The sequence below is a fragment of the Orcinus orca genome, chromosome 5 (assembly GCF_937001465.1).
Source record: "Orcinus orca chromosome 5, mOrcOrc1.1, whole genome shotgun sequence".
NCBI classification, from domain to species: domain Eukaryota; kingdom Metazoa; phylum Chordata; class Mammalia; order Artiodactyla; family Delphinidae; genus Orcinus; species Orcinus orca.
Window position 1 is genome coordinate 79,294,780 of NC_064563.1, and position 13,572 is coordinate 79,308,351.

General features: G+C 46.6%; 1 protein-coding gene across 12 annotated transcripts in view; it reads right to left on the bottom strand.

The window, feature by feature from the left end:
* The window catches only part of KALRN (kalirin RhoGEF kinase), a 653,035-nt gene that overhangs the window by 105,837 nt on the left and 533,626 nt on the right, over positions 1-13,572 (bottom strand). Inside the window, exon 1 of one of the 12 annotated variants that reach the window (XM_004278820.3) lies at positions 11,349-11,735. The exons of 8 other annotated variants lie outside the window; for them this stretch is intronic. In XM_004278820.3, the coding sequence (XP_004278868.1) occupies positions 11,349-11,433 (85 nt within the window). In that variant the 5' untranslated portion in view covers positions 11,434-11,735. Of the gene's footprint in view, positions 1-11,348; positions 11,736-13,572 lie in introns of those variants that run through there. 3 more of the 12 variants (XM_033403883.2, XM_033403882.2, XM_033403888.2) reach the window with 3 other exon arrangements.

The following is a 13,572-nucleotide window of genomic DNA, read 5'->3' on the forward strand; positions in this document are numbered from 1 at the left end:
CTGTGTGTGAGAGAGAGATCTGCTGCCCTCTCGAAACTGTAAATTTACAAGGGCAAGGCCACACCCACTTTGTTCACTGGCTGATTGCCAATGATCCCCCAGTGTTGGAGGAGTCAGAGATGACCAGCCCAGGAAACTTTGAGTAAGGTACCCAGAACGCTGTGGCAGCCACAAACCTCCCTGGGTCGTCTGGGAGGGCTTCATGGGACCCTGATTAGACTGGAGCACACTGGCTATCCAGGCCTGGCTTCGGATCAACCTTGACCTTCCATTAGGCCTGGAAGGTCATAGGAAGATCCCATGACATGTCTAAAGAAGGTCCCCCGTATAGCCTTGCCTCACTTGGAGACTCCAGGCCAGTGGAACAGATCCTGATTTTGTCAGGACCTGTGGGACCTAGCCCTCAGCTCTAGGTTCTGGGAATCCAGCTGTGATTTCAGAGTGGTAAAGTTCCCCCAGAATCCGTCTAGACATTTAGAAACACCAGATGCAAGTGGCCACTGTAGGATAGATTCCTATGGGAGCAGATCTAGAGCAGGTGGCTAGGACATAGTTTCAGGAACCTGAGAGCGATTTCTGATTCACTGGGATCCCTGCCCCCCCAGATTCCTTCCAAAGAGCTGGATTTCCCAGAAGGCTTGATCCAGTGCTTCTACCCTCTCCATCTCTCCCCCCTCAAAAAAAAGGGCAGGACTATTCTGCGTTTCACTGTCTTCTCTGTAAAGGTATAAGCAATATGCTACAGACAGAATGATACCATTTTACTCATTACCAGCTCAGACTTCAGGCAAGTCTTTTGTCTTTTCCAAAGTGCTCTTCTCATGGATAAAACTGAGATCTTTATGTTCTGCGATGCTGTAAAATTCTAGTGTTCTATGACGCCATACAAACAAGGCGTGCTATATATTCAACTTTCCCTACGCAAATAGGGAGATGGTCCCAATAGCCTGTATAGCACTGCACTCTGCCAGGCACTCGGTGATGCCTCAGGAGGGCAAAAATGGGACGAGAAATGCTGTTCAGAATGAATCAAACACTCAAACGTCACTCAGCTAAATGGCAAAACGAAACTTGCCCGAGTTCAACCAGGAGCTGCATGCACCCACCTAGTCATGCCTTCTCTGGACCTCGGTCCTGAGTCAGAGCAGCGGGCTCCCTCCGCCCCATCTTATCCCTGAGACCCTGGGGACATGCAGGCCAGCCACACTTCTCATGTCACATGAAGAGGCAGGACTGGAGTGAAGTCCGTCAGCTGGGGGTTAGACAGCTGGGAGACGGTAGCGCGTTGTCAGTCTTCCTGTTCACTATTCTTTTCAGCACTTCCCCACATTCTGTTCCTAAAATCTGGCTAATCTGTGCTCCATGAGGAGAACTTGCAATTTCAGTCCTGTTTGTTTCCTCACAAACTACGTTGCTCAGAAAGGAAAATGTATAACTGCTTTGCTTGAAATTTTCAGTGGAGAATGCCCATGGGCATCTTTAAGCATCAGAGAGACTGCCATCCTCCTGTAATTATGCAGGGGCTGCAGGACAGCCTTGGATTGGCCCTGGAATGGGGTGAAAGTTTCTAACTCTATATCCTTTCCACTCCGGCACATCAATGTATCATGGACTATAAAGTCTAGGACAGCTCCATGTAAAGGAAATATAATGCAAGCCACAAATGTGAGCCACGTGTCTTATATTATATAAAAAATAAAATTATGTAATTTTATATCATTTAAAATCTTCTAGTAGTCACAGTAAAAAAGTAAAAACAAACAGGTACAATTAAGTTTAATATACTGTATTTCACCCACTATGTCCAAAATATGATCATTTCAATATGTAATGAATATAAAGATTACTGAGCTACTTTACATTTTCTGTACTAAACCTTTGAGATCTCGTATGTAATTTATACCGACAGTACAGCTCCATTTGGACCCCCCTCATTTCAAGTCTGCAATAGTCACATATGGCTAGTGGCTACAGAATTAGACAGCACAGCCAGAGAAGGCAGGTCTCACCTCTCCTCTGTGGTCCCCTGCACATCCCTGCTGCTTTGCTCACACTATGTACTGAGCCCTTTAAAAGCCCCTGTAGGGCCCAGAGACAACCCTACATCTCCTGAGAAGTCCTCCCAGATCACCCCAGGCACTGTGCTCTCATCAGCTTCTGCACAACTATTATAGTCAGAAATCAGGCAGGACCTTGAAGCATCTTTCCTCTTACTGTCTTCAGCAACTATTTTCCTTCTTTTGGTCATTATTTACTGGTTTATGCTTATGGGGCAGCTCCCAAGTTGGACTGCAAGATCCTCAGGGGCATGACACATCTTAAATTCTCTATGGCTGCTAGTCTAATACCTGCCACATGGTACTCAAATACTTGGGGATCAATACAAAATATGCTCAGCTCAATTTCTCATATGATTAAGGAACTAATGAAATCATTTGAATGTGATAGTTGGCACAATTCCACAGAGACTTCTATATACTCATTCATGCTAACAATAACCCAGCGCTTACACAGCACTCACCATGTGCCAGTTCTAGGTGATTTACGTATGTCAACCCATCTAAGCCTTGTAAAAACTCCGTGACTAGATTCCGTCATCCTTTCCATCTTCCAGACAAGGAAACCGAGGCAGAGTTTATGTAACTTGCACAAAGTCACCCAGGTAACTGGCAGAACTGGGATTCAAACTCGTTCTGGCCCCAGAGTCTAAGCTCTTAATCATCATGATCTATTGCCTCTCAATCCAGAACCACCCGCAAGATGAATTTTTTTACACCCTGCTTATCAGTACGTGGCTTAAGCATCAAAAGCTTTCAGCCAGCATGTTTCCTTATCTAAAAAGAATTAAGTTAATTCAGAAAATGTAAACAGAAGTAAACAATAGGAGAGACATGAAATTCCTGGTCCCAGAGGATGTTTCTCATAAATCCTCTTTAAACAAAGCACAGTACACGCTTCCTTTCAAAGGGTATAAAATTGGGGATAACTGGCAACAACTAGGTCTTGAAATCTGGGATGTCCTTTCATTTAGGACCTCCGCTTCAAGGGATTTTATCCTAAGGAAGTAATTATAGGTGTGTGTTAAGACTTAACTAGAAGAATGCTCATTACGATATTGTTGATAATAGCAAAATTAGAAACAACCAAAAATAGGGAGGTTGAAAATAAAAACAAGCCATATTTACACATGATAAAATGAGCACCTCGTAGTATGTTGATAAACCAGCTCTCTGAATAAAACGAAAAACCTTGATTTGTGGTGTCTGGTAACATTCTTAGTATAACTACTCCCACCACGGCTGATTTCAAGCTACCAATGGCTTAGCCATTGAATATTTAACAATCCCAACCTGAGCGGAGCTGGCATATCCCTGAATGCATCCACAAAAACGTCGTGGAAGTTGTTTAGTATGTTAGGAGAAAAAAGTTTGTAACACTACTACCCTATTTCTGGAAAAAATACACACATGGAAAAAAACTAAAAGGATATATTTAAAATGTTAACAGAGCTCTCTCTAGGTAATGGGATTTTATTTTCATTTATCTGTATTTTCAAATGTTTTCCCAGTGTTTATGTATGATTTTGCTAGGCAGATTAAAAAAAAAAAAATCAAGGCTCTCTTTCCCAGTAACAATAATTTTGAAATGACCTATCTCTGGAGGCATGTCTCAAAAAGAGAAATCCCTGGACCTACTCATGAAGGCAACTGCACAATTAGAAGTCTCAGAAGTGAGGAGATTCCTAACACCACGTAAGCAAGAAAAGGCTGAGGGAGTAAAACATGCAGCTCTAGCCCTGTGCACACTGGTCTCACGGGGGAGAGGGGTAAGTCGTACCCCTCCCGTGGGGTGAAATATACCTCGCGGAAAGGAAAGGTGGGATGTAGGGAGTGGAGATTCGTAAACTCCACAACAAGAATCTGCCTGTACAGTCTGATTCTGGAAAGATCTACTTCTTAGCCCAGGGGTCTTCCTCATCCCTTCTCACCAAATTTTAGCCATTATATTAAATCAGTACCAACAATTGTCAAGTTCAATTCTTGTCCACAGCGAAACCCTTTGTAGCCACTAAAAAGATCCTGGAAATGCATCTCTATGGAAAGACGTTCCGAAGATTAAGTGAAATCATGTTTTAAGGCAGAATATATTTATAAATATGAACCCATTTATTTTAAAAGGGGTAAACATATAGAAAAGGATACATTAAGTGATTAAGTAGTTGTTACGAGGTAGTTAGGATTATGCTGCAAAGTTATGCTTTTATGGTCTTTTTTGTTTGCCTAACTTTTGATTTTTTTCTGAAGTAAGCATAGTTACCTTTTAAGAGTCTGAGGAAAATGAACATAAGAGGGAAGGAGTCTTAAATGGGAAGAACGATGCCACAACTACCCTTACTTGGCCCTAGGTGCTGAAGGTTTCAGGGAAGATGTAGGTGATTCCTAATTCCAACCTTGTCCCTGTCACTCCCACCCTCCTGGCAAGTAACAGTGAGTGGTAAGGGCCTCCCCCACTTCTCAAAGCAGAATCCCCAGGAAGCAGGTCACAGACGCCCTTGCTGGAGCCGGGGGAAAGGAGGAGGAAGGTGGGGAGGGTGGAGAGGAGAGAAAAGAACAAACCAAAAATATGAAGCCTCCTGGAGGGCTTGTTAAAACACAGACCGCTGGCGCTCACTCCGGAGTTTGAGTCAATGGGGCCAAGAATCTGCATTTCCAACATTTTATCCAGTGTTAACCACTCTTGGAGAACTTCTGCTCTAAGCAGAGAAAGAAGATGAGGAGGCAGCACACAGGTGTGAGCCTGACATCCAAAACCTGTGCAGAAGTGAAGTGTTTGCAATTCTTTTTAACAGTGAGGCTTGATTCTCTTTTGGATGGAGAAAGATAATATCCCTTTCTCCCTGGGGGCAATAATGGAGATGCTGATGGTGGGAGAGCAGAAACTGGGACTGTCCTGAGAGCCTTTTGCACACCAGGTGCTGTAAGAGACCAAACAGATGCCTACAACTAATCCCACCCCAAGGAGAGCAAGTACCTGCATACAGAGATGTTTTATGAGGCACTGTTTCAACCGAGCAGCGGAAGGGGTTTCCCCTCCTTTCAATCTGCCAGTTTCCTCACTATGGTCTCCAGCAAAGCAAGAAGAATGTGAAAGGACCTGTTGCATAACTCTGATTTTTGCTCTTTCACCTGGCTAAAGCCAACCTGGCAGCCTCTTGGCTGCCTTGCAGCTGTAACCAGGGCTCACCTCCTTGCAGGAAGTATAACACAGAAGGTTCTGTCAACCTCAAAAGAGGAACTCCATTAGTCACTGAATAGACCAAGCAGGGGGGCCAAGCTACCCATGTTTACCAACCACAAGGAATACACAAGATAATGGCCAAACCTCAGAGAATGTCCAGAACCTTGGGGGCTGCTGTGGGCAGGTCATGATTTTTACCTAGGCAAAAACAGCCTGAAGAGGTGCAAAGCTTTGCAAATGAAGGGTGTGCAACAAACGTTGGCTGATGGGATCAGAAAAATGGCTCTCGATTAGATTGTTAGCCAAAGTCAAGGGGCAGGCAGGAAGTGATGTCTTTTTACATAACATAGGTTTTCAGGACCTAAACTTCAATCCTGGTGTAGCCATGTTCCAATTCTTGTACACTGTGTTTCCCCTCAGCGAAGACTAACTTGAGGATGCTTCGGGTATCTTGCCAGTACCTTCTCTCAGATGTTCTTTTACATAACCACAGTGATTATAATACTAGAAGCATTGTATCTTTTTAAAATTTTTTAATTGGTTTAATTTAAAAAAAAGGAAATCCCTATCGTACTTATAGATCACAAGCTTTCTTTCCCCACAGTGGCAACTCCACAGCACTGAGGCACAGCTGACAATGGTTTGAACCAAGACCATTAAATTGCTTAGGAATGTAGATTTGCAGCATTACCACCTAGAAGACCCACAGATATTTAGCTGTGAGTCCCCTGAGTATGGGTTCTATGTTTAGTATTCCCAACTACTGTTATCATTACTAGCTAACCTTTTTAAAGCACTTTATATGCCTGGTGCTACGTTAAGCCCTTTACATACATTGTCTTAACTAATCCTCACAGCAGCCCAATGGGGTCAGTGCCGTTATGATTCCCATCCATTCTCCCCCAGTATCCAGCGCAGGGCTGGCAGGCAGTCAGCACATAAACATTTGTCAAATGGATTAAAACACTGTGTGTTACATAAAAACCAGTGACTTTCAAAAACGGAATGATAGGAATGTATTTCATTGATTCATTTCCACCTGAAAGGGTACACTTCATGAGAAGAGACAAGAAAGAAAGGCGGGGAAAGGGGCCTTTGGAATGAAATTGAACCAGAGGGGAAAGCATGGACAGATATTTACGAAGAACAATGTGCAGAAGCTGCTCTGGGAAAGACAGAGGGGTGACTGCGGTCTCTGCCTTCTGTGGCCTTGGGACAGAACAGCCACTGAAGGCAGAACAGGGAGGTCCAGATCTCAGTGGCTCCAGGCAATGTAATCACCCCCCAGAATCACAGATCATTCCACAGTAAACACCCAAGTTCCAGCTTGGGGTCAGCCTCTACCCTTCTAAGTTGGGCTCGTCTAGAGTAAGAGAAACCGCATGCCCAGGAAGACAAAAATGGAGTTACAGAGAGAAGGCTGGAAAAGGGCTCTAGGTCTGACTCTGCTACTAAATGGCTGGATCTCAGTTTCCTCCTGTAGAAAAAAAGATCTATTAAATAATCTCTGATTGCTTCCAGTTCTAACTTCCCATGGTACAGCCCCTTCTGCTTGAGAAGCCCCGCTCAGCTTTTAGACCCATGCTCTTCCGAGGGCATGGAAAAGCTGGGCCTTGGTCTGAAGGAGAGGGCAGGCCGTGCAGCCACTCACATCCACTGAAAAGGAAAAGCACTTCAAAAGGATGGGGAGTCTTTTTAGGGCAGAAGAGAGCACCAAGATTCAAGAGGGACTTCATGAAGTACAATACCAAAAACACTGCTCCAGACTAAGGTAGGCTTACGGCATTTGGGGCTCCGAAAAAACAAAACCAAACCAAAAACCTTTTATTCTGAATAAAAACACAGAGTCTGAGTTTTTATCTTTTTATCTCAGGTTAGGACTTCCCAACCTGTAGCACATGGAACCCCTGGGGTGACACGCCTACAGCATGATCAGTGATTGCTGGACCCACAGTTGTACCAAAAGAGGACATTTGGCTTCCGCTTCCAACCTCCTCCACCCCAACCAAATCCATACACTCCTATTTCTACTAGGCTACATTATGACTGGAAGGCAGGGAATAATTGAGATTCTTGTTACTACCCACTAGTCAGAGAATCAGGTATGGGAAGAAAACCATAATATCTAGGTTGGCAACAGGACGTATGTGTGGAAATTCTCCCCAGATTAAGGTACATCCCTGGGAGGCAGAGAAAATCGAGAGATACAATGGACAAACATACACGCTAAATGGTCAATTCAATTTTCATAGTGGTAAAGGCACTTCCTGGAAGATAAAGAAATAAAAAGGGATGCATACCTCAAGGCCCCAAGGCTTCTCTGACCCTGGGGTGGTTAACTAAAGTAAACAAAAGTGAATGTCACTTTTGTTCCTCTCTGAGGTTACCAACGCCTTTCTAAAGGAACTTGGTGTCATGGTTTCACACATTCAATTCCATGTATAAAATGAGCTGTATTAATTCATGGGCCAAAGAAGGAATATTCACATCCAATCATAAGATTCCTGCTTAGTGATTCTGGGGAAACGTAGGGAGGAAAAAAAGAAATTATAGATAAGGATGACTCGGGATGCCCTGTAAACCCCCGTAACTCTTACCCATACCCTGTGATGTCAGCCCCAATCGCCCCTGCGGCGAAACGGCCACGGGACTGTGATCCCAGCAACTCTCCTGTGAGCTTACTTGGCCTGGATAAGTCGCCACCCTTTCCTCTCTTCGCTTCTGAGACAGTCTTCTGAACCAGGTACTGTCTCACAGTACAAATGGGGAGATGTGATGATACATGGGCTTGAGAGGCAAGGACAATGATACAACAGTAAGCGAGTATAAATAAATGCCATGCACACTGTGGAGAAGCAGAGGAGGGCAACAGTCAGGAAAGGTTTCCAAGAAGGGACTTTTGTCCATATACCCAAAGGTAATTGACTAGAAAATTAAAGGCTCTAAAACTGGCTTCCAACTATCAAGGTCTGAAAAGTCTCTAGGCTCCATGATCTAAGAAGTCACCAATTCTGGTCTGTAGCACATGACTTGGCAACCCTCCAGGTGACTTGAAATCCTTTCTGTCACTCGGAAACAAGTTGCTTTTTCAAATTGTAAGATCACTAAAGGAGAACCCAGAATGGACCCGCTCCTTCAGGTATAGAGGAAAGTCGAAGTAGTCAAAGAAATCCTGAAACCTCCCACAGAGCGTGACATCAGTGAAGAATCACCCTTCAGACACACACATGCCACTATTTCATGTCTGGCTATTTTCCACTTCCAAAAAGGCAGTTATAAATGTATTTGCTGTCCTTCTTCCTTCTCACCCATCTCTATTTCTGTTCTACCCTTGGTTTTCAGTGTTCCTGCCCTTCAATACTTATTTCAAGGTACGGAAGGAAGGTCATCTTTCATCAAACCCCTTTGCCACACCCATACTCAACAGAACCAAAAACTGGAACAGAAGAACACAAGAGGGTCGCCTTCCTCACTTCTCCAAATCCAAAGACAAGCTCCACTAACTTCGTCCATATTTTTCTCAAACATGATCTTTAAAGGCCACACAGGTACGTCACTAAATCCTTGACTCTTACCCTAGTGTTAACAATTACAACCACTTAGGATTCACCAGAGCAAGTCCAGGATAGCTTAGCTTTGTGTCAAAAAGAACCAGAACATTCCACTTCCTCTTGGTTCCTTTGTCCCAGACTTTAGAAGGAGATGTCCTTTAAATGCTGAGTGACTGGAAGCCAGTCAGTCAAGGCCCCTTGACTCAGGAACCATAGTAGTGAGTTCTAAACCATTAGCTTCACAGCCATCTGTACAACCAGAGGAACTGGTTTAACTGAAAAGGGAGGCCAACCGTCCCTGGTGTAGATGCCCTGCACTCCCATCAGCCTCTCAGACTCTCGCCCGAACCCTTCTCTGTGTTGCAGTTGGGCAAGCTTCTTCCTATGGAGTTCTGGGGCTCTGGACACTGCATTCAAGCTCAGTATAAGACATTATCTTTTCAGTCTGCTTCGAATATATGCCTTCGGGCTGGGTGGGGACTCTGAGCTCTCCTTGCTGTTAGAGCAGACTCACGGAGCCCCCGGGCAGTGCCCAGCACCTCAGACACATCATCCTGTCCAGCGGCTGCCAGGGGCTCTTGGAAGGGTGGCTGAGTCACGTCCCCCACCATCTTTCTCAGATTGGAGCCCCAGTTTTCCATCTTCACATGTTTCAGATGTGGCAAAGAATAAGGACTGAAGAGGGAGAAGGCAAGAGGCACCCGCCTTTGTTACCCTCCTTCTCCCTTTTAAGCTGCTTTCATGGCTTGGGCCTTTTGCCTCCCTCTGTCTGCAGCTGAGAGGCGATGGTCTCCTCCAGCTCTGGCTCCAGCAATGCCCGCCCCCCCCCCCCCCCGCCCCCTGCAAGCCACAGAGCCTGCAGCCGCCGCTTTCCCAGTCCTGCAGACAGGAGGTGACCCAGCAGGCACCCCAAGGGGGCTCCCTGCCCCCTCCTCTCACTGCCACACGGAGGGCCCGCCAGGGCAATTCACAAACAAAGCAAAGGCTGAGAGACCCCTGGAGAATTACTCTGTAAGGGAGCTGCGGCTGCCACACATCTGGACTCAAGGAGGCAGCTGCAGGGCCTTTAGATAAGCACCACCCACGTTCCCAAATTCTGCCTTTGGACAGGAAATGGACTCCCAAGAAATCCTGCTTGGAAACCCTTCACCATGAAAGCAGCCCAGCCTTCAGCGCAAACCCACCCACTCGGATTCCCTTTGGCCATTTCCTGCTTCCTCTCCCTTTTAATACCCCCTTGCTTCAATTCCTAGCCTTGGTTCTGAATGTTTCTGAACTAGGCTTGGATTTTTGTGAGGGTCCCTGGCCTGTTAAACTTCCTTCTCCCTCTGAATTCTGATTTTGAGAGTTAGCTACTACTCAGTTCCAAGCTATTCTAATTAAATGCAGGATTGAGAGAATCTGACGCTGAAATTATGAACCTTAATGACTTGGGGAAAGGTCCTTCAGATTTAATTAGTTTTTGTAGTCTCCTATCTGCTTAGGATGGAGAATTTGTCAGGGCTATGCGTGGGGTGAGCACAGAGGACTCGGTGGTCACTTGGATGAAGTTTATTCACCAGTAACTCCCAGAGAGTTCCATCAGGACTCATTAGGCGAGGATGGGTAAGGAGACTGGGGCATCGCAAATAGGGGTGGAGGCGAGACACCCAATAGGTGAAATTTTAAAAAGGCTTATGTCAAGTGAGAGCCTATATTCTCACTTCTAACCACACAGAAACAGAATCTCCCCCACCCTCCAAGCTGAGGTGTTAAAGTGACATGAACTGTGTTAGGAACATCTGTTAACTCTGTCTAGGAAGGGCTCGATTTCTTTTTCAGCATAGGCTACACATTGATGACTTTCCTTCTGTCATCCTTCTCACCATCGTGTTTTGCAGGCTGATTCTGGGGAAATTAGCTGCTTCCTGCGAGTCTCCTCAACAACACTAAAATTAGCAGAATAATTAAATACAGTCTTAATTGGGTACATAGAGAGTTCTTGGTTAATTAATGAGCCAAGCTCCGGCCCAGAGCCGCAGACCCACGCTGACCTGCCAAAGCCCTGGCAGACAAAAGCCCGCTCTAGTCCCCAAAGAAAGTTGTCACTTGGCAAAAATATTTCCTGGTGTAGAGACAAGTGTCAGACATTCCTATAGCTAAGAGTCATCTGTTAACCCCGCGGCTGAGGTCCATATGTAAATGAGAGCACGAAAGTGTGACTCTGCCACTACAGGGACGCGCAGAGCTCCGAGCGGCCTCTCCCTCTCCCTCGCATCCGCGCCCCAACCCCTCTGCAGGCTGGAGCCCAGCAACCAAAGTCGCCGGTAAGTAACTGAGTTCCCAAACTTCAGCTCCGCATCCAAGTCAGAAGCTCCTTGAGAGTGGAGAGCAAGCGAAACGCTTCATGCCGCAGAAACTGCAATGAACACAGCTGGGAGCAAACCCTCCCTTTGCCGTGCTCCCCTCCCCACCCGTATTTTCCCCAGACCACGGTCTACTCCCCCCCACCCCGCCACCCCATACTCAGCTTGCCCGGTCTCTGCCTAAAATGAAGGCTCAGCACCGACAGCCACTCACCTCTGCAAGGGAAGCAACAGCAGCACTTCGCCAAGAGCCACCCCAAAGAGGGACCTCGGGTGTACGCGCGGTCGCCGCCCTTCATGCTGCCGCGCGGCCCCAGCGCTCCCGCATGGCCCGGGGTGCCCGCCGCTGTGGGAGCGCAGCAGGCAGGCCACCGCGGCCCCGCGGCCCCGGAGCCAGCTCGCAACCTCGGCCGTCCCTTCCCGCCCTCCTCTCCCGCACCGCAGCAACGACTCCGACTTTCTGGGAGCCAGGGCCACCTTGGGGAGAAGGGGAGGGGCCGGTGGGGAGGGCGGCGCTGGGGGCGGAGTTCCAAAGTCCAGCTGTTTGCCCGAGTCCCGCCGGCAGCGTGGCCCAGAGCCTTATGCAAGGCCGCTCTGGCCGCCGGCACGGGGCACGCAAGCGGAGGAGGAGCGTACACAAAACAGGCGCAAAACAGGTGCTTCCCCTTTAGTGCAGCTTCCTCTCCTCAAAGGCCGCCACAATCAGCTCTGGCTTAAAATCCGCAATCCGATGAGGCCAAAGAGGTGGGAGAGAAGCAGATTTAGAAGGTTCGAGACTCAGTAGTGCTTTTCCTCTGACAGGTTCACCCCCTCCTTCTCCTCAGCCTCCGAACATGGACAGCCCCCTCTGTGTTGAAAACACCTTCACCTACGCTTTTCGTTCCTTTTTAATATTTCAGGCTAATAATTAATGATAATTGTGCCTCCCCTTTTTATCGGCTCCGGGGTGGTAATGATGTTGTGGGAAAGCTCAGTATTGGAAAGAAACCATAAGACGGAAGTTCAAAGCTGTTTTGTCACCTAGTAGCTGTCTGACCTTAGACGAGTTATTTCACTTTTTTGATCTTCAGTTTCCTCATTTAAAAAATAAAAGAAGGAAAAAGAATTCCCGGGGCTTCCCTGGTGGCGCAGTGGTTGAGAGTCCGCCTACCGATGCAGGGGACGCGGGTTCGAGCCCCGGTCCGGGAAGATCCCACATGCCGCGGAGCGGCTGGGCCCGTGAGCCATGGCCGCTGAGCCTGCGCGTCCGGAGCCTATGCTCCGCAACGGGAGAGGCCACAACAGTGAGAGGCCCGTATACCAAAAAAAAAAAAAAAAAAAAGAATTCCCATGTTACAGGATTGCTAAGAGAATTTTAAAACACATATCCATGAAGTAGCTGTTAGAGAGATGTTTTATACTTCCAGTTGAGTGAGTGCCTACAGAGAAACTGCAGACACCTTACTCATGGTGGAAGATGTCCATTCACCACCCCCCAACCACACCCAGTGGGTCTATCATCCCTTTACTTAAACCCCTATCTGTTTCCTTTTTAAGTCTTTTCATATTTCAGGGTCAAGCTCACATCCCCCCGACCCCCCCAATAAGCCCACCGGCACCACACCAACTGGACCTTCCCATGAACCACTGCGTTTATCACTCACAAAGCATCTCTCCCATTCCTTGGCGTCCAGATTTAGGAAAAGGGATGGCTGGAAACATACAGCACTCAAAGTAGCCCATTCATCAGGAAAAAAAAAAAAAAAAAAAAGGGAAGTTTGTAAGAGGGATAAAAACCTGAAGCTTGATCACTCAATTCCAACCTGGAAGAAAGACAGCCACAGGACAAGACTTTAGGAGTTACTAGGATTTGGGGCTTCCTTTCTCAGTTTGAACCATGCTTAGGTTTTGGCCTTATTTGGGTTGCAGCACCTGCCACATGGTTGGAACACAGTCGATGCTCAGTAAACACAGTAGCACAGTTCATGAGTAACAAGAGCTAGCATTTATTGAGCATTTATTTGTGCCAAGCAGTTTCCTGGTTGCCTTCTATACATTAGGTCCTTTATCCACACCAAAAAACCTTATAAGGTAGGGTCCTCTTTTAAATCTGAAGAAACTAAATGAATGAATGATGATGAGGCTTCGATGCTTTAACTCTAAAGAGAAACTCTAAAAAGCTTCACCATGTAGGAAGAGCAGAACCCAAAGTCAAAATCTAACTTCTAGTTCTACCACTGCCACCTCCCTGATGGCCCCTCCTGGCAAGTGTTATATAAGAATCTCACTGTCGAGCAAGAAATGTACCCCTGGTGCTCCACATATGAAACAGCGAAATGAAAGTTCAAATTGCTCATGCAGCCCACACCCCAGATTCCGGAATGCACTGATCATCCTATTGGTCAGTCTCATCTCGACAGCTTGAATTACTGCGGGATGTGGCAACCAGTACTGTTGTC